Source organism: Giraffa tippelskirchi, chromosome 14, assembly GCF_054371585.1.
Source record: "Giraffa tippelskirchi isolate mGirTip1 chromosome 14, T2T-mGirTip1v1.2.pri, whole genome shotgun sequence".
In the NCBI taxonomy this organism is placed as follows: Eukaryota; Metazoa; Chordata; class Mammalia; order Artiodactyla; family Giraffidae; genus Giraffa; species Giraffa tippelskirchi.
Window position 1 is genome coordinate 53,563,164 of NC_137288.1, and position 20,947 is coordinate 53,584,110.

The 20,947-nt window shown below is 38.8% G+C and overlaps 1 protein-coding gene across 11 annotated transcripts in view; it reads left to right on the forward strand.

Moving 5' to 3' along the window:
- The window catches only part of ANKRD12 (ankyrin repeat domain 12), a 96,621-nt gene extending 76,736 nt beyond the window's left edge, over positions 1–19,885 (forward strand). For all 11 annotated transcript variants that reach the window (XM_081561626.1, XM_081561628.1, XM_081561619.1 and 8 more), the window contains 5 exons: positions 2,151–6,832; positions 11,666–11,764; positions 13,962–14,105; positions 16,299–16,394; positions 17,022–19,885. In XM_081561626.1, coding sequence (XP_081417752.1) covers positions 2,151–6,832; positions 11,666–11,764; positions 13,962–14,105; positions 16,299–16,394; positions 17,022–17,207 — 5,207 coding nt within the window. In that variant the 3' untranslated portion in view covers positions 17,208–19,885. The remainder of the gene's footprint in view (positions 1–2,150; positions 6,833–11,665; positions 11,765–13,961; positions 14,106–16,298; positions 16,395–17,021) is intronic.
- The last annotated feature ends 1,062 nt before the right edge of the window (positions 19,886–20,947 follow it).

Below are 20,947 nucleotides of genomic sequence, written 5' to 3' on the forward strand. Positions count from 1 at the left end.
GTGGGCGGGTGCAACTCAGTGGCCAGAGCCAGGCTGCCATCCTCCTCCCGGGGTAACTCCACACTGTCTTCACAGTATATCGTGATTACATATTAACTCCGTGTAACATGCAGTCCTTAAAAACAGTAATAAAGAAGATGCAACTTTAAAAGAAAATGTCTGCAACTGTTGAATGAAAAAAAGCTGTATATGAAATGGGACATGCTGTGTTTGAGCTGCCTTTTGTTACATTTGTTGTTTTCACACCCTGAAGTCTGCCTGAAGTTCCTAATATCCTTCCCTCCCCATTCCGTGCTGTTGCTGTGAGAAGCCTGCGCCCCTTTCCCAGGTACTGACTGGAGAAGGGTACCTGCACCCTTTAGACCGGGTGCCAACAGCCATCTGAGCCATCATCAGGCTGAGTCACTGTTACTCTGCAGAGCTCTGTTCTTCTAATCACATCACACCTCCCACTGAGCACTCTGTGCCTAGAGAAGCATACTAAATGTTTACTCAAGATTGATTCTAGTGTCGACTTGAGATGTTAAGGAATATACAAGGAAAAAAATCATTCCCAGTTTCCAGTTAAACTTACCTAATGAGAAAGAATATAAATACAAGAGTTCTATACATACCATAAAATATCAACTCCTTAAAAACTGCAAGGGGAGAAAAGTCCTCAAGAACAAATTGTAAATAAGGTGCCAACAAGGAAAATAACACCTGTCATATAAGTACATATTTTTATATTTATTTAATCGAGGAGCAGAACAAATACTACTTCCAGAACAGCTGTTCCCTTTTTTGGACCATTAAACTCTACAGTTTGATGCTCTGTATTGCAGTATTAAGAGAACTGGGAATGGAGTTAGGCTTACAAGCGATTGTCATTCTAAAAGTGTTCTTTTTTTTTTAATTCCACGTGTCAATATAACTGTCACTCAGTTGGCATTTAATAGTATTAGAATATTACCACCTCTTCTCCACATCTCTCCAGAGCTCTTGTCCAGTGCTCAGAACCTTACAGATACTCAAAAATGCTTCTGCAATTTGAATTTCCATGTAAAGAATATTTGAGAGCTAGATCACTTTTAGGGGAAACTTGATGTATTCAAATAAATTGTTACCTTTATATTGTTATATATTTAGCCAAAAAAGTGAAGTTTGATGTTCTCCTCTTTTGATCGAAGTCTTCAGTTTTCTTTTAATTTTACAGGCCTGGGTTTTCTTTTCAGTTGGAGGCTCCATGCATACAACATACGTTTCAGCTAAGAAAAGATTCCCAACTAGGAAGGAAAAAAAATCTGTAAAAGAACTAAAGAATAAAGTAGCTTTTTTCAAATTATATATCAGCCTATCTGTTACAATCTTGATTTCATAGTTGGGGGGTGTATTTCTTTTTTTTCTTTTTCTTTTTTTTTTATAGGTGGTAAAGCTGACAATCATGTTTCTTGTATAGTTACAACCGTTCACCTTTATTCAAGTTCTGTCCTTGTGGGAATCATTTGATCATTTATGTTTTTACTAGTAAAAAAATTCTGAAGCATATAAAATAATCTAGTTTTTATTTAATTAAACTTTTTAAGTTAGTGATTGTTAATCTTTTCTGCATCAAAGAATTTTACTTAAATATTCTCTCTTCAGGAAAAAAGAAAATGTACATATATATAAAATTTTACAGGGGACTTCCCTGGTGGTTCAGTGATTAAATCTCTATCCTTCCATCTCAGGGCACCAGTTTGATCCCTGATTGGGGAACTTAAGGTCCCACATGCCACATAGCATGGCTACAAAATGATTTTTTTTATTTTTTACAGTAGTAGCCAATGTTTCCCTGAATCCAGCCCCTTGGAGTTTTGAACCTCTTAATTGTTCATACATTTTAATATTAGTTTATATATATATATATATATATATATATATATATAGTATATCCAGTGTATTGTGTGCTTTTACAGGTGTCATGAGGTCTCATATTGAAGCAGAGTTTCTGAAGCTTTTCCACAAAACTAGCAGAGCTCTTACATATTTTTTCATTGTATTATTTACATATAAATATAAATTTTTTTCAAAATTGAAGTATTTGCTATACATGCTATGTTTTTCTCTCAGTATTATTTTCCTGACAGTTGTCTCTTGACTAACAGGAGATTTTCTTTTTCATATTCTAGATTCTGAAGAGGCTCAGTCTGTAAATCCTTCCAGCGTTGATGAAAATATTGACTCTGAGACAGAGAAAGACTCTCTCATCTGTGAAAGTAAACAGATCGTTCCTAGTAAAGCACCTCTTCCATCTGCCCTTGATGAGTATGAGTTCAAAGATGATGATGAAGAGGAAATAAATAAAATGATTGATGACAGGCATATTCTTAGGAAAGAACTGCGAAAAGAGAATGAATCTGAAGTAGAAAAGAATAGTTTATTTGCAAAACAGGAAAAAGCTTTCTATCCTAAATCATTTAAAAGTAAAAAACAAAAGCCATCTAGGGTTTTGTATTCAAGTTCTGAAAGTTCAGATGAAGAAATTGTTCAGAGCAAAAAGTGTTCTGCTCCATGTTCTGTCCCTGAAACGTCAAATTCTGATATTCAAACCAAAAAGGAATATGGAGTTTCAAATGAACACAAACAGAAAGGCAAAGTTAAAAGGAAATTAAAGAACCAGAACAAAAATAAAGAGAATCAAGAGCTGAAGCAAGAAAAAGAGGGGAAAGAAAATACCAGAGTAACAAACTTGACAGTTAATACTACACTAGATTGTTCAGATAAGACCAGAGACGAGGGGAATTTTAGGAAATCTTTTAGCCCGAAAGATGATACTTCATTACATTTATTTCATATTTCCAGTGGTAAATCTCCCAAACATTCTTGTGGACTCAGTGAAAAGCAGTCAGCACCACTAAAACAAGAACATTCTAAAACCTGTTTATCACCAGGAAGTTCTGAAATGTCATTACAGCCTGATCTTGTTCGGTATGATAATATAGAATCTGAATTCTTGCCAGAAAGTTCAAGTGTAAAATCTTGTAAGCATAAGGAAAAAAACAAACATCATAAAGATTTCCACTTAGAATTTGGTGAAAAGTCAAATGCCAAAATAAAAGATGATGATCACAGTCCAACATTTGAAAATTCAGATTGCACACTGAAAAAAATGGATAAAGAAGGTAAAACATTAAAAAAACATAAGTTAAAACATAAAGAAAGGGAAAAAGAAAAGCATAAAAAAGAAATTGAAGGTGAAAAGGAAAAATACAAAAGTAGGGATAGTACTAAAGAGCTGCAACGGAGTGTGGAATTTGATAGAGAGTTTTGGAAAGAGAATTTTTTTAAAAGTGATGAAACCGAAGATCTATTTTTAAGTATAGAACATGAGTCCCTAACGTTAGAAAAAAAGTCAAAGTTGGAGAAAAACACAAAAGATGATAAATCAACCAAGGAAAAGCACATCTCCAAAGAGAGAAACTTTAAAGAAGAACGGGAAAAGATTAAAAAGGAAAGTGAGAAATCTTTTAGGGAAGAAAAAAAAGATTTAAAAGATGAGAGAGAGAATGTACTTACAGATAAAGAAACCGAATTCAGCTCTTTAGGGGTAAGTGCCACTGAAGAGACGATAGGGTTACATTCAGTGGAAAAGGAAACAGAAATTGAAAAGCATATAAAAGAAAGTAAGGAAAAATCTGAGAAACGATTTCAAACTAAAGATAAGGACATTGAGAGGACTGACAGAAAAAATTATGAAAAAGAGAAGAAGATAAAACATGAGCATAAGTCAGAGAAAGAGAGATTAGATCCTAGTGAATTTGTTGACAGAATAAAAGAAAAGGACAAGCTATATTCACATCACACAGAAAAATGCCATCGAGAAGGTGAGAAGCTAAAAAACATTACTACCATTAAAAAAAATGATGACAGAGATAAAAGTAGAGAAAAGATGGATAGGAAACATGACAAAGAAAAACCTGAGAAAGAGAGACATCCAGCAGAGAGCAAAGAGAAGCACTTGATGGAAAAAAAAAAGCCATCAGATAATAGTGACTATACTAAATCAGAAAAAAGCAAAAATAAAGAAAAAGATAGGGAGGTAGATAAAAAGGACAAATCTAGAGACAGTGTAAATATAAGTAATTCCAAACACTTCCAGGAAGAGAGAAAGTCAAGTATAACAGACAGTAATAAAGCACAACATGAAAAAACTTTCTCTCTCAAAGAAAAAACAAAAGATGAACCTTTGAGAACTCCTGATGGAAAAGAAAAAGATAAAAAAGATATAGATAGGTATAAAGAACGAGACAAACATAAGGATAAAATTCAACTGAGTAGTTCACTCAAACTAAAATCTGAAGCAGATAAGCCTAAACCTAAGTCATCACCAGCATCAAAAGATACTCGGCCCAAAGAAAAGAGGCTTGTGAATGATGACTTAATGCAGACCAGCTTTGAACGGATGCTAAGCCTTAAAGACCTGGAAATAGAGCAGTGGCACAGAAAACACAAGGAAAAGATTAAGCAAAAAGAAAAGGAACGGTTGAGAAATCGCAGTTGTTTAGAACTTAAAGTAAAAGATAAAGAAAAAACAAAGCATGCACTAGCAGAGTCCAAAAATAAAGAACTTACTAGGTCAAAGAGTTCTGAGTTGACTGATACTTACACTAAGGAGAAACACTGTAAAGATGCTGTAAGTAACAGATCCCAATCTGTGGACACCAAAAATATGATGAGTTTAGGCAAGTCATCCTTTGTTTCAGATAATAACTTGAACAGGTCTCCTAGATCAGAAAGTGAAAAGCCAGGTCTCAGCTCCAGGTCTGTCTCCATGATTTCAGTGGCTAGCTCAGAAGATTCCTGTCTTACTACAATGACAACACCAAGGCCTCCAGTTGAGTATGACTCAGACTTTATGTTAGAGGGTTCAGATTCCCAGATATCCTTTTCCCAGTCACCATTTTTGCCAGTTGCCAAATCTCCTGCCCTTCATGACAGGGAGCTGGATAGCCTGACTGACCTATCAGAGCGGATTAAAGCATCATATGCTAGCAGGCTTCTGACCTCCCATCTCCGGGCATCTTCTGTCGAAGATGCTAAACTAATTACAAATGAAGGGAGATCAGCTGCAGAAGCCCGAAGATGTAGCATGCCCTCTGTCATTTGTGAGCATACAAAGCAATTCCAAACAATATCAGAAGAGAGCAGTCAAGATGGCTCAGCTGTGCCAAGAGAGATTTGTCCTTCTCCCAAATCTGAGGTATCCTCCAACGTGCCTGAAAGAGAACTTTTGAGTGTGTCTAACATACATTCCAGTTTTGCAGCCTCTCCAACTAGATCTGTAAACAGCAAATATAATTCTACTGATACAAATGTCATCAAGGGCACTGCTCCCATGGGCACACTGATGGGCAGTCCTGTGCACTTAGAGCCCTCTAATCAGGTCGGTGTGATCCAAAGTAAGTCATGGGAGATGGAGTCATTAAACACCGGAGACTTTAGCTGCCCAAATTCTGCTGCACCTGATCAAGATTCTTCTGTTCAGGGTTTTTGTAATCCTGAAAACAAAGTATTGAGAGAACAGAATATTGATTTTGTGTCCGTTCACCAGACTGAATTGCCAGGAAACACTTGTGCTCAGGATCCAGCGTCCTTTCTCCCTTCACAGCAACCTTGCTCTTCTCAAAGCCAATCACTTTCAGATGCTGAATCTATTTCCAGACATACGTCTTTGTCCTATGTCACCACTCAAGAACCAGGTATTCTACAGCAGAAAAATGCAATTCAAATCATCAGTTCTGTTTTGGATACTGATACTGAACCTACAAAAGATATGGAAAATACTTTTGTCCTAACAGACGTTCAGAAGACAGATGCCTTTGTCCCAGTGTACTCTGAAAACACTGTTGAAGAAGCAGCACCAAATTTTGAGAAAGCTAATACTTTGCCAGTATTGCCATCAGAAAAGGACTTTAATGGAAGTGACGCGTCTTCCCAGCCAAATCCTCATTACGCATTTAGCAAGCTAATGTTTAAGTCTTCCAGTGGCCATGAGGCTGAAAAAAGCACTTCTGATATTCAGGATACTTCACATGAAAAAGAGAACAAACTTGAGAGTTTGGTTTTGACTCATTTGAATGATAAGTGTGATTCTGATTTATGTGAAATGAATGCAGGGGTGCCAAAAGGAAACCTGAGTGAACCAGATAATCCAAAACATTGTCCTGAAAGTGACAAGTGTTTGCTATCCATCGAGGATGAGGAGTCACAACAGAGTACTTTATCAAGTCTGGAGAACCATCCACAGCCATCAGCTCCACCAGAAATGCATAAATACGGACACTTAGTTAAAGTAGAACTAGAGGAAAGTGCTGAAGATGATAAACCTGAAAACCAGATCCCTCAAAGGATGACCAGAAACAAAGGAAACACAGGAGCCGGTCAAAGCAAGCAGCTTCTGGCCAGCTGTGCGCTGTTACCAGACAAAGACAGTGAGTCTGCATCCCCTCGAGGAAGAATAAGATTAACTGAGGAGGACGACCCTCAGATTCACCACCCCCGGAAAAGGAAAGTGTCTCGGGTGCCTCAGCCCGTGCAAGTGAGTCCCTCTCTGCTGCAAGCAAAAGAGAAAACCCAGCAGTCCCTGGCCGCCATTGTGGACTCGCTGAAGCTTGATGAGATCCAGCCATACAGCTCAGAGCGCGCAAATCCCTATTTTGAATACTTGCACATAAGAAAAAAGATTGAAGAAAAGCGCAAGTTGTTATGTAGTGTGATCCCTCAGGCACCTCAGTATTATGATGAATATGTGACGTTTAATGGGTCGTATCTCCTGGATGGAAACCCCTTAAGCAAGATCTGCATACCCACAGTAAGTAACCTCGCTTGACATACACTTGCAGCCCCATTGGTAGGAATGTGATGGAGGTCACATGTGTAGTCTTCAGTTTTCTAGTAACAACATTTTAATGGGAGCTTCCCTGATAGCTTAGTTGGTAAAGAATCCGTCTGCAATGTGGGAGACCTGGGTTCAATCCCTGGGTTGGTAAGATCCCCTGGAGAAGGGAAAGGCTATCCACTCCAGTATTCTGGCCTGGAGAATTCTATGGACTGTGTAGTCCATGGGGTTGCAAAGAGTCGGAGACAACTGAGTAATTTGACTTTTGACATTTTAAAGAGTAATATATCCAATTCTATGTCAAAATATAATCAGTATAGAAAAGCTTTTGAGATAGTCTACATAGGTATTTTTTTTTTGGTGCTGAGTATTTGAAACCAGGCTGGCTTACAGTATGTCTCGGTTCAGACCAGCCACACGTCAGTCAGTGCTTAGGAGTCGTGTGTGGTCTGTGCTGCCTTACTGAACAGCACTAGTCCTCGGTATTTTGTTCCTTACCCGCTGCTTCTTTCAATCCTAAGGAGTTAATGCTTTTATTTCTCTGAAGGGTACCTCCTTTCCTTGTCCTTTTGATTCCATTCCCTCCAGCCTTCTCTGGAACTTTGCTCTATGAGAACACTTCTTGCTACTATATTTTTACAGTTTCTCTTTTCACTGGCCGTTACCCATCCACTGAACATATTTGGGTCTCCTTCATCCAGGGAAGAAAGTGCTTGTGGCACTTGGTCATGCCTAGCCTCTCTCATACCGCACCTTGGAGAGTGGTCTGTGCCCGACGTCCCCTCTGTCACTTCCTGTTCATCCTATCACTGTGTGTGCACTGGCAGAGATCCCCCGTGAGCTCCGAATTGACTCATTGTTTGACCTCTCCCTTTTTCTTTCTACTTGCTCTCTGTCGCATTCGACTTCATGACCATCTGGTTCTTCATAAACTCTTCCCATCCCTGGTTTTTCATGATGGTGTGCTCTTCTGGTTCTCTTGCCTCACTAATCTTTTTCTGTCTTCTTACGGTTCTTGTACCAACCCCTTAAACATCAGAGTTCTCCAGGAGTTAATTCTTCATTCAGCAAGGTCCTGTCTTTCTGTGGTTTCAGCAGCCTTCGACGCGCAGTTAGTCCCAAAACATCCTGTCGAGCCATGTCATCTCTAGAATCAGATGGCAGGCACCTCCTGGGCACAGTCAGTTAAATGACCTCAGGCACATGTCCCCGGCTTGGTACCCCAGTACGCTGACCCTGCGGCTTTTCCAGGAGGGTCGTAGGTGGGAGCTGTCAGGAGCTGTGCCTGCGTGTGAGAGGGGAGTGGAATTGAGGAGAGCAGGCAGGTGCCCTGAGGTGAGTGCAGTGACTGCCTGCACCTGTGGGAGCCTCTGGTGGGGAGCCTGCCCTGGGTGGGGATGGTTACCTTGAGCTGCTGCAGTGCCTTGGCCACCAACTCTCTGTTTCCAGAAGGCAGGTCTAACCGTACTCTGACCTCAGATCTCGGAACGGGACCCCCCACTCCCTGACAAACACGTAATTTATTGGTGATGACTCCACAGTAGAACGGAGAAGGCAATGGCACCCCACTCCAGTACTCTTGCCTGGAGAATCCCATGGACAGAGGAGCCTGGTAGGCTACAGTCCACGGGGTCCCTAGGAGTCGGACACGACTGAGCGACTTCACTTTCACTTTTCCCTTTCATGCACTGGAGAAGGAAATGGCAACCCACTCCAGTATTCTTGCCTGGAGAATCCCAGGGACAGCAGAGGCTGGTTGGGCTGCCGTCTATGGGGTCGCACAGAGTCGGACATGACTGAAGCGACTTAGCAGCAGCAGCAGCCACAGTAGAAACCCATCAGTTAACCAGGTTCTATCCCTTAGACCTGAGGACTCATTCCAGAATTGATGTTCTCTGCTGCCTGTTCCAGGGCCCTCGTCAGTATCTCTCACTTCAGCATTACAGCAACTTTTCCACTTCCTTTTTCTCCTAGTTTCTTTCTTTTGGCACTTTCCTTTTGTTGTTCAATTTATGTGCCTTTAAAAACAATAAAAAGCTGTTTCCCTGTTGAAGTATCTCAGCTGTGATTAGCTGGCTCCCCATTGCCCACTCGTAAAAACCCACATCTGAGCACAGCAGCCTGACTCATCTCCCCATTCCTGCTTCATCTTCTCAACACTCATCCGAGTCACCCAGCCTTTCAGCCACACTGAGCCCCCTCTTCTGTGGAGTCTCTGCTCACTGCCTGGGTCCTTTGGCAGTGCTATTCCCTCTACATGGAATGCTGTCTTCGCCAGGACCATTTTTCTCTCCTCTTCCATTGTCGTGTGAGCTGTGATGTCACTCTGGGCAGGATCTTGTCAGAACAGAATTGCTTGTGTCTTCCGTAAACCTCCCCAGGATGTTACAGTTAACTGTTTGCAGGCCTGCTTCTCCCTTTGAGCTATAAGCTTATGAAGGGCTGGGACACTGCAGGTCTCTTGGAGAATGATGCCTGCCTCTGTCTTCAACTCTGAATACACTACTGACTTCCATAACTGTGTTCTACCTGCTTCTGGACATCTTCTGAATGTCCCACAACATGGGACAAGATGAGGAAAAAGCAGAGGGAAAGTGTCCTCAAAAAGTCTCCCCATACTCCTTCTCTACAGATGGATGTATATTGATAATTCCCAGATTTGTATATTCTGCACAAACCTCTCTCCTTGGCTTCTTTTATACTAGCTGGTCCACTCAACATTTCAGCACTGAACTTGCCCCTAACCTCCTTCTCTCTCCTCGGGTCCCCTCTTGTGGTCTCTGTTAGCAGCCATCCAGTCCTAGTGCTGAAGGACCTGCGAGTCCTCAGCTACTTCCTCTTTTTTATCCTCAGTCACCCACATTTTTAGACCCCATCCCTTTCACTGCCTCCTTCTCTCACACCAGTGCAGCAGTGACCTGCTTCCTTCATTCCTTGCTTACAGTCATGTCCCCCTAATAGCTGTTCTCCAGTATAACTGTGAGCTATTAAGACCTTTCCCTGGTTCCCTATTACATACAAAATTTACCCCAGTGTGTTACACATAATATGTGTTCCACAGCGTGTTAATTAAATACCTTCTTCAGTGGGGAAAGAGGGGTGTTTTTCATGACCAAATAAGTTTGGGAAACATCATTAATCAAAAAATAGATTTCTTCACTGTAGGATTTCTAAAACTATTAAAATTTAATTTGTTAATTATGAGATATGTAAATAAGTATATTTATGTATACACACACACAGTGTTTCCCAACCTCACTTGTTCTCGGACCATTTCCTGTAAACCATGTTTGTGGACCCAGGGTTCTGTGAGTCATGCCTGGAGAAGCACTGTGTGCAGGGTAGACTACAGCCTGTAGTACTGGGCCCTCCTGCTCTCTCCATACTGCCCTCTCTGCTCTCACACTTGATGCTCCAGGAACTCAGGCCTGCCTGCAGGTGCCTCCTGACACCATACTGCTTGTCTCAGGCAGGTGGTCGTACTGTTCTCTCCTGTGTAAATTAGCTCCCTCCCTTCTTTCTCTTTCTTTTCCCCCACAACTTACTTCTCTGAACTCTTTACTCCGGTTGTTCCTTTAAGGTGAAGCTCAGGCGTGACCCTCTCAGAGAAGCCTTCTCTGACACTCCAGTCTCAAAGGAGGAGGTGTTTTCCCTGTGCCACTTGAAGGATGCCTGTGTGACTTTTCAAAACTGAAATAATAGCACCAAACTGTACTCTTGCCTCTTACTAAATTTAAAGAAGTTTACAGACACAAATCAAATGTATAATTAGAGACCTGAAAAATGATCAGCCCCAACAAGTTTTATAGAATATTCTGCATTGGCTCAACTAATTGAATCGTAGTGGTGTTAAACTGTTTACTGTTGATAAATAGAGTATTGATTAGGTCTAGTTTTGCATCTTTGGCAAGTGTCTCAGGTATGGTACTACACTGTCCCTGCAGCCACACATCAGTATCTGCTTGTGCCCCTGTCAGAGGAGTCCTCCAAAGTTATTGCTTTGTGCTAGGATGTTCTGAGAAACCTTTGTTTCTTCACTCTAATATGTTGACAGTTATTAAAAGCCGGAGGTAGAGGGAGAATATGCAGGGGTCACAGACAGTTACTGCCATACTTGGATGTCTCTCTGTATTAACGCTCGAGAGTGTGCAGAGTGAGTCAGCTTTCTTAAGCTCCAGCATCTGTCAAAAAGCACAGTTCATGGTAATGATCAAATCAGAGGTGAACTAACCATAAGCTCTTTGGAGAATGGATAGACAAAGTGAGGTATCACATTTGTAATGAAGTTTGAAAACCACAGCTCTGTTAGAAGACAGTTTCATCTATTTTTATAAAAGTTAACTCACTAAATATAAGACTCTGCAGTTTTGTGTTTGGATTTTATCATGTCTACAGAGAGACTTTACTTACTGTACACTCAGACTGCCATCATCTTTAGGACCGTTGGTTCGGTGTTTTTGTGTGTTTGTTACTCCTTCCTCCCTGTCTGTGAACTGTCACATACTGACACTCTAAAATGTGTCTCTGTGGTAAACAACTCCCTCCATCCTGATTTGCTCTTTGGTATTTGCTGTGGCCTCAGAAGTAAAGTGTGTGTACGTTTTCTGAAATGTTTTGCTTTCTTTAAGAGTTGAAATTGAAAAGTAACAACCAGTTGTGAAATTGTTACTTACTGTATTATTTAATTCAAAGAACATAAGAATTTATGTTTTCATTATGTTCTGAGCTAAAAAGGTTTAATTTTATAGGAATAGCTGATCATTGTAAATGAAATCTAATATTTTGAACTCTTTATTTTTTAATTAGATTACACCCCCACCTTCACTGTCAGATCCACTTAAAGAGCTTTTTCGACAACAGGAAGTTGTCAGGATGAAACTACGTTTGCAGCACAGTATTGAAAGGGTAAGAAATGTTTAAATTCACTTATGTGAAAAATAACTCTCTTAACAGTAGATTATGATGGCCTACAGTTTTTATTAGTGAATCTTCCTTATTTAAAACTATTTTGGGAAATGGCTTGATTTTATCTTTGTTCTTCTACAATAAGATGGAGAATTCTTAAACCTGTTTTTGGATAGCCATTCCTATGTTACAATTCATGTTCAGTATTTATTTGATATGTAGAAACCTCTTACAATTTCTCAGTATTATTTGTCAGATCTGCAGGCCGGTAGCATGAATTCCTGTATAGACATGTGGGTTTCCAGGTTCTGAGATTGTTGCTTGGTACCAGCTGCCATGGTACAGAATCACACTGAGGCTGCGCTCCTTGGTCCTTTTAGGTCTGCTTTAGTGTTCCCATTTCTGGTGGTTAGTTTCGGCATGAAATGACAAGAAAACAAACCTATCTAATTATTTATAGAAATCATCAAAGTAACTTGGATTGATAAAAATAATAAATTACCTTTTATATCTCTTCTGGGACAGTCAGGGACTTTCTGAAAATGTGATATAAGCTATGACCCTTCTTTACAGATACACACATATATTCTTATACAAGCAAAACCTTGTATGTAATTTCTTCATTCATGATTGATTCCCTAGGGTAGAGGTTCTTAATAACCTTTTTTATGCCATGGATTCCTATATAAAACCTATGATCAGAATAATGTTTGTAAATGAATGAAATAAATTTATAGTATTACAAAGAAAAAAGCAAAGGAGCACTCAGACAACTTAAAACACTGTGCATGACCCACATCAGTGAACAGTATGTTAGCAGAAAGAAGTTAGGTTGTATAACCCACATCAGTAGCTGTTCAGCCACAGCTTGTGCTTTATTTCATCTGTGCATGTAGCCATGTTACAAACGCCTTGCTGTTATAGAAAGGAAGCAGCCACCATGCCACCACGATGGGGTACCACCTCAGAACACTTAGAATGCATATAATAAAAACACAGGTAATAACAAATGTTGGCAAGGGTTTGAAAAACTGGAATCTTCTACCTTGCTGGCAAGAACATAAAATGACACAACTGCTGTTGAACCAATTCAGTTCAGTCACTCAGTCGTGTCCGACTCTTTGCAACCCCCTGGACTGCAGCACACCAGGCCTCCCTGTCCATCACCAACTCCCGAAGTTTGCTGTTGAATAAATTTTGGCAATTTGTCAACAAATTAACCATAAACCTACCATATGACCCAGTAATCCTGCTTGTAGTTATTTACCCAAGAGAAATAAAAATACACCTTCTAACAAGGAACTGAGCATGAATGTTCATAGCAGCCTTATTCACTGTCCCAAAGGAGCCATCAACTGATGAATAGATAAATAAAATGTAAAAATGAATGGAGGTGATGTGTGCTACAACACAGATGAACTTTGAAAACATGTGAGATGAAAGAAGCCAATCACAAAAGACCACACACTGTTTGATTCCACCTGTATGAAATGTTCATAACAAGTAAATTCATAGAAACCAGAAGTAGAGTTGAGGTTGTCGGGGCAGAAGGGGAATGCAGAGTGACTGCTGGTGGGCCCAGGGTATCTCTTCCTGGGGTGACAAAAATGTCCTGGAGTTAAGTGGTGACGATTGAACATCTTGGTAAATACAGTCAGCCCGCTATATCCACAGGTTCCATATTCATGGAGTCAACCAACTGTGGATCAAAATACTCAAGAAAAAAATCTCCAGAAAGTTCTAAAAAGCAAAACTTGATTTTGCCACATACTGGCAAATTTACCTAGCATTTACATTGTCTTGGGTATTGTAAGTAATCTAGAGATGATTTAAAGTATATGGGAGTATGTGTGTAGGTTATATGCAAATATGATGCCATTTTATATAAGGGACTTGTGCATCCATGAATTTTGGTATCCACAAGGGTTTTGGAACTCATCCCCCACAGATACCAGCAGATGACTGTATATTATTAATGAAAGCCATCATTGTACACTTTCAAAAGATCATTTTTAAAAAGAGAGGGCCAATTTTGGAAAGAAAATTTACTTTTAGAATTATCAGAGTTCTCAAATTTCTCAGCCTTACTATGAAGGAAATACTGCTCTGAGATTCAAGTTCTTTTAACATTTTAAGTGATTTTTTTTGGAAAAACAAGTTGTTGAAGAGTTTTTTTTTTAATTCTTTGCTCAACTAGGAAAAACTCATTGTATCCAATGAACAAGAGGTTCTTCGGGTTCATTACAGAGCTGCAAGGACACTGGCAAATCAGACACTGCCATTCAGCGCATGCACGGTTCTCCTGGATGCAGAAGTGTACAGCGTGCCCCTGGATGCCCAGGTAAAGTCTCCCTGCTGCCTCAGTGCCCCCAGGACAGCAGCGCCTCTGGTAGTTGGTATCTTTAGGACAAACTTGAGTTCAGCAGTCAGTAAAGCACAAAGGCGAAAATGAGTGAAGCACTTCTAGATCACCTGGCCCTCTGAAAGTCAGGTTTATATCATTAAATCAAGACAATTACAGAACAGATACGTGTGTGTTTAAGATAGCGTCATTTTATAGATAACTTGTAAGTTGTTTCTGTCATGGATTTTATACCTCGATCCTGACCTTTGAGCAACTGGGAAGCTTAAAGCTGGAAGCTAAAAAAATCGGCAGGTGGAACCCAGGTTGAGTCAGTGCTGAGAGAGGGCCAGGCTTTGTTTGGATCTTGGGTGTTGTTGGGATAAATTAAAAGAACTATGGGAAACTGTAGCTGTAGTTTGAAAACATGTACTGCCACATATAAATTTTAGGAATCCAGAACCAGACATCAGTTGTCAGAATTTTTTTGTGGCTCATAAACCAGGATGAAATTCACCCGTCAAAAGAGAATATAAAAGAGTAAACACAAGACAATGAAAGATTATCACCAAAAAAGACTAGGAAATGCTGGGGTTTTTTTAAAAAATCAGTTATTTATTTGGCTACGCTGGGTCTTCATTGCTATGTACAGGCTTTCTCTAGTGCGGAGAGCGGGGGCTGCTCTCTAGTTGCAGCGCACAGGCTTCTCATGGTGGGAGCTTCTCTTGTTGAGGAGCATGGGCTCTAGACATATGGGCTTCAACAGCTGCGGCTTGAGGGCTAAGTTGCTCTGCACCCTGTGGGATCGTCCTGGACCAGGGGTCAAACCCATGTACCCTGCATTGGCAGGCAGATTCTTATCCACTGTACCACCAGGGAATTCCCAGGAAATGCTGTTTTAAATCAGGCCAACCATAGAAACACAAGTATGTGTGGTATATTACAGAGAAAATTACTTAGTTCTTTCTGGGTTTATTTTTCTCATCTGTTTAAAAAGGAAAAAAGGAGTCCCAGACAGGTTATAAAGAGAATTTCTGAAAAGAAGTGAGTTTTCCTAGTAAACCCAGAATGATCAAAGACTAAAAAGGATCACGCCACAGTCAACAGAATAATGTAGTCATCATCTTGAGAATGACTGTGGGCCTGTTGCCCGTCCTTGTACAGCTGGCCTTACAGTTGGTAGACAGTCTCTTTCGACTGAGGAGCAGGCTTGTCCAGGTGAACAGAGCTGCAGAGGGTCTAAGGAACAAGTCCACTTCCTTGGGTATGCTGTTCTCTTATCAGACCTCTTCATTTTCCAGATGAACTTGTAATATTAAAAAGGACTGAATGATAAAATTTAAAATAGCACATCTTTCCTGAAGACCAGGGCAAAAGTGGTCACAGCTCAGAATGTGGGCAGTGTGGTAGTGGGGCTGCCTGAGGCCTGGATACCCCTATGGTGGTGCTGGTGGTCAGGTTGGGCAGGGCAGTCATGGAGGCAGTGGCCTGGTGGGCCCAGTGCTGCCTGTTGCCCAGGCATTAGAACGAGGCCTTCACAAGTCAATTCTCAAACAAGATGTAAAGAGATGCTCTTAACCCCATTTACAGAATAGAAAATTGAAGGAGTATATAATCAGTTTGAGATTACACAATAGGATACAAAGCTGATATTTGAATATTGCCTATCTTAAAGAAATACCAAAACTGGTATTATTAAGAGTCAGTGTAGGATTTCCTTATAAACTTTCCAAAGACTAGGTCCTAAAAAAAGGAATCGGTCCTGGGAGAAATGTCAGCCCCAAAGCCCTGTCTCCCACCTTGTTGTTTTCTCCAGACATGTGGTAAGTGAAAGTGTTAGTAGCTCAGTCGTGTCCAACTCTTTGCGACCCCATGGACTGCAGCACTTCAGACTCCTCTGGCCATTCTTCCCAAGCAAGAATACTGGAGTGGGTTGACATTACCTTCTCCAGCGATCTTCCCCACCCAGGGATCAAACTCGAGTCTCCTGAGTTGCAGACAGATTGTTTACCGTCTGAGCCAACTCACATTAAAATGAGTTTCATGATCAGTTATATATGTTAATAAGGTCACAGGCATTTAATACATCATATGACATGCCTTTTTGAGACATTTTTGACTCACAGAGCAGTAGGATTCTAAAGTAGGTTATTTTATTTTGTAATATCCAACTATTTTAATACTCTGTTTCAGTCTGATGACAGTAAAACTTCTGTGAGGGATCGCTTTAATGCAAGACAGTTCATGTCTTGGTTACAAGATGTGGATGATAAATTCGACAAATTAAAGGTATGTATGTTTAGAAGTTCACTTTAACTGGATGCTTCCCCTTCATCAACAGAAACTGTTGCTGTGTGATAGAGGAGTGGTTAGGAAACGAAAGATGGTAAGCTGTGAATCATCACACTGGTCACACTTTGGAAGATAAATGAAGAAAAGGACCCCACCCTCACCCCCATTTTTTGAGTCCAGTTTAGTATCAAAGGTGCAGCTGCCACAGAAAAAGCCGTTTCTAAAGGGGGTCTTCATGCTTGTTATCCTTTGTACAAGAGGAGGGGGAGAACAGGGAGAGAAGAAATGTTATTTTGCCAGTAGTCTGTAAAGAAAATTGTTTGGCTTGAATCGTTTAAAAAGAGCACTCTTCCTTGGATTTTCATAATTCTGATAATTTGAAATTTTATTGCTCGAAAGAACAGTTTCAAATTGAAGTCTGTTAGGTGAGTGTGAAGTCCCAGGCCCAGAAGGATTTGGTGTATGGATGCAGATACAGACAGGGTAAACCAGAAATGGACGTAACTCAGAAACTTCACATACCCTAGTATATCCATTTTGCTCCCTAAAGAAACAATACATGAGATTAATTTTTAAACAAAGCAGTTTTTAATAAATAATCAATTCTTCTCTTCTCTTAAATAGACCTGTCTTTTAATGAGGCAACAGCATGAAGCTGCAGCTTTAAATGCCGTCCAGAGGTTAGAATGGCAGCTCAAACTCCAGGAACTTGATCCTGCCACCTATAAATCTATCAGCATCTATGAAATTCAGGAGTTTTACGTTCCCCTGGTTGATGTTAACGATGACTTTGAATTGACTCCTATATAGCAGCTGTTACTTCCTGGTGGTGTCTTAAACAAATGAGGCTCAAGAGTGTTATGCTGTGGAATGCTGCCTTTTGACAAAAATACGATAGTATGCCTTCACAATTGTTAGTAAAGTTCAACTAAAGTTGGTGATGTAGTAAACACTGTCATTTTATTAAAAATGAAAAGACTTATTTTGGATCTTAGATCCAAGCAGTTTCTAACTGAAAACTACTATTTATATGGGTGGAAGGTGACTCACATTGGAGCCCGTTGGCAGACGTCATAGTTGAGTAGGGAGCAGAGGGGCTGCTAATGGCGCTGGAAGCTGTTAGCGCTCTGTGTACAAGGTGACTGCGGGTGTTCAGGTTCTGTCACAGTCTACAAAAATAGATCAACAAACTAAAAGGCGCAGTTCCTACCAAATAGTTTCTAATGTGGAAGGGAAACTTGGCACAAAATTTCTTCAGTTTATTTTATCTGTAAGTTAATTGTATAGCTTTCTTTTTGAAAGTTTTAATATTGTCTTCCTTTTTAATAACTTATTTTATACATATTGTGCAGATGTAAATCTTGTAATTAATGGTCAAAATGTATACAAAGGGATTGGTAGTCAAAACATATACAAAGAGATAATTGTAAAACTGTTTTGTCTAATGTTTTATTGGACCAAAGTTGTAGTTTGTATGGTATGGAGTGTAGTGATAGTGTGTTGAGGTAGCAGGACCTTTAAATAAGGCATGCGTGTCTGCGTTAGCTTGTTACCATCACAGGATTGTAGAGACTGTGACTTAGCTGCATGCTTCCTATAATTTAACCCTCTCCACAGTGATGCCTGGCGGTAGTGTAAGGTGTTTCATACCAGACTCCCAGGGTAGGACCTTTGGCTTACTATGTTGGACATTTTATTTAGAATTAGTCATGCAAAGAAACAGCTCTTTCTTCATCTCACGATAGAGCCTATTCTCCTCCCTCCCTCAAAAAAATGCCTTTGAATGAAAATTCTGAAATTGTAAATGTCTATTTTAATACTCAAATATGAAAGAATCTGTGAATACATGTAAATATGTTTAATAAATTTTATTGGTCATGTTAAATCATTGTAAAACTTTTTTACATTGCTCAAATATAATGTTTTAAGCTTAATAACCTTTGCACTTTTAAATAAAAACTGAGTACTCAAGAAAGAAATACTTGGTAGTCACAATAAGTAAAAGCAATGGGCATATTCCTATTGACCTCTGCAATGTTTATGAAAAATTAATATGTTGTATTTTTTCCTTGTATCAAGATGCAAAACATATACTTTTCAGAATTTTATAATTAAAGTAAGATTTGGTATGCTGTTTTTTAGTAAAATAATTAGCAATATACATAGGAAAAGTCCAGTTTCTCCTATAACATGATGTCAATTAAATGTTCAGGAATATTTCAGATTTGAAACCTGCTGCTAAACTTATTAAAGATTTTTGGAAAGAAAATTAGGTTATATGTAAAATTGATCATAAGTATATGAAATAAAATTTACAGAACTTACCATAAATACCTTCTTGAATTATAAAATAATACTGGATGTTTTTTATTCCAATAGAAGTAAAGAGAATATTTAAGGAATAAAATAATTTAAATTCAGCTAGCAAGTTGGAAGTCCCACCTAATGGGAAAGAATGTAAAATTGAAGTTTTTGAGTGCAAAGGTATATATTAAGCTTAGGGGTTTTGAATTTTTACTTCAGTTTATATTTTAATTCATACTGTACTTGGCATGCGCAATAAAGCAGCACATGTGAAAAATAACACAGTGCAAGGACTTTATTATAAAGATTGGATGTAGTAGTCTTTAGAAATTTAGATGAAAGATTTTGGCCTTTTTTATTGGATAAATGAGGCCAAGAAAGGCAGGGTAGATTTTAAAGCACTGGTTTTGTTGAAGTTAAGTTTATTAAGGCTGGGAACATTAAAAGCTAATTTATAAAAGCAATACTTTTTAATATGAAAAAATTAATGCAAATTTTGTTTATACTTTTGCCTAAAAGTAAAAAAACCAGATTACTGAGCATTGAAGTCACTGAAAATACGAGAAGGGGAAGTTCATACAGCATTTTGTTCTGATGGTTCAACCAGTGATGGGGGGCGGGGAAGAAAAAAAAAAATCACTGTTTGGCCAAACAGAACAAGCTGCAGAAGAGAAAACCAAGCAAGCAGAAATCTGGCATTTTTTAGTCACCCCAGCAGTTTAGTACTAACCACAGTTCTCTCCCTCTTCAACGGTACCTCAAGTTGCTGGAGCCTGTCTGCCATGATTCTGCTTCTGCAGATTTCCTCTGTAAAGTGACTCAAAGCTAATTGGAATAGCTTAGGAAAAAAAAAAGTGAATGCCTTCTCCGGAGGAATTTATACTTAAGTAAGTAGTTAAGGGCTCTTGATATTAAAGATATTCTGAAACTCTGAAATGCTAGAAAAAAACTTGGAATGAAGTCTATGCCTAAAATGATATAGGATTCTGAAAGAAATAAAGGATGGTTAGCTTAAAAATCAGTGATTTTTTTTTTAACTATTCAAATATCATGAACAAGATACTAAATTGTACCTAAGGATTTGTATTTCTTTAAATCTTGTTCTAAATCATATCTGTTTAATAAATGACTAGTTGATATTTGTGCATGTTATTTAATAAAGAGTTATATTTTTATAGAAAAAATAAGAGTGAAATGTGTGATAAGTGATTTATTTTTAATTTTTTATTTTCCACTCCCACATGACTCCAAGCCCAACACCAGCGTTTACTTGAGCAGGTGGCAAAATGGTAAAATACTCATTTGGGGAGAAACAACCTTTTTCTAAGACAAAAAAATAGCCTTGTCTACTCAGTAATGAGGTCTTGAAAATGAATTTTACGTATTAGACATGCTGCAGACTTAACTGTAAAAATCTCAAGCAAAGACCCCATGAAGCTCATTTTAACAGACTGAAGAATAAGACAGTTACTCTACAAATTGAGCAATGCTAAGTATATATTTAGCCATCCAAAAAGTTAACTATTTTTTATTTTATCTCTGACACATAAAAGCCCAAAATCTTATGTAGGAGAAATTGACTTTTTAAAATTCATGAGGTAGTCTTGTATTTTTGAAAAAAAGCATTTTCACAACTTCTTAAAAAATCCTTTTCAAATCTTAAAATTTAAATAATTCCTAGTTAATCAGATGGCTAAAAAGGTTAGAGTTGAAGCATTAGCATTTAAACAGTGAAAAAGTACATTTGCAAAGACTGACTTTGTCAGTGTATCTGACAAGTAGTGGTATCTTCCTGTGCTTTTAATTTGCATTTCTCTGATGACTAGGGAGTTTGAACATTGCTAATATGTTTGGTGGCCATTTGTACATTTTATTGTGTGAAGTCCTCAAGTGTTCATTGTGTTGTCTTTTTATTACTGGTTGATTTGTAGGAAGTAGTTTCTCTGCACACAAATCCTTTGTCAGGTCTTTATTAATGTCCATAAGAATTTAAGGAATGTATAAATATCCATGCATTTAGGTTTTAGTGATAAGGATTTAAGGCAAAATATTGTATCATTGCGAACATTCTTATGTAAGCAGTTTTGCTAAAATAAATTATAGTAGTATATTTTTAACTATCTCAAAATGCTTTAATTACAACTGTGTAACCATCCCAACTGGAATATTTGGAGAATACAAAAATTCTGTTTTCCTAAAAGGGAAAAAGAATCACAGCAACATGCTTTGTGAGATGGGAATGATAT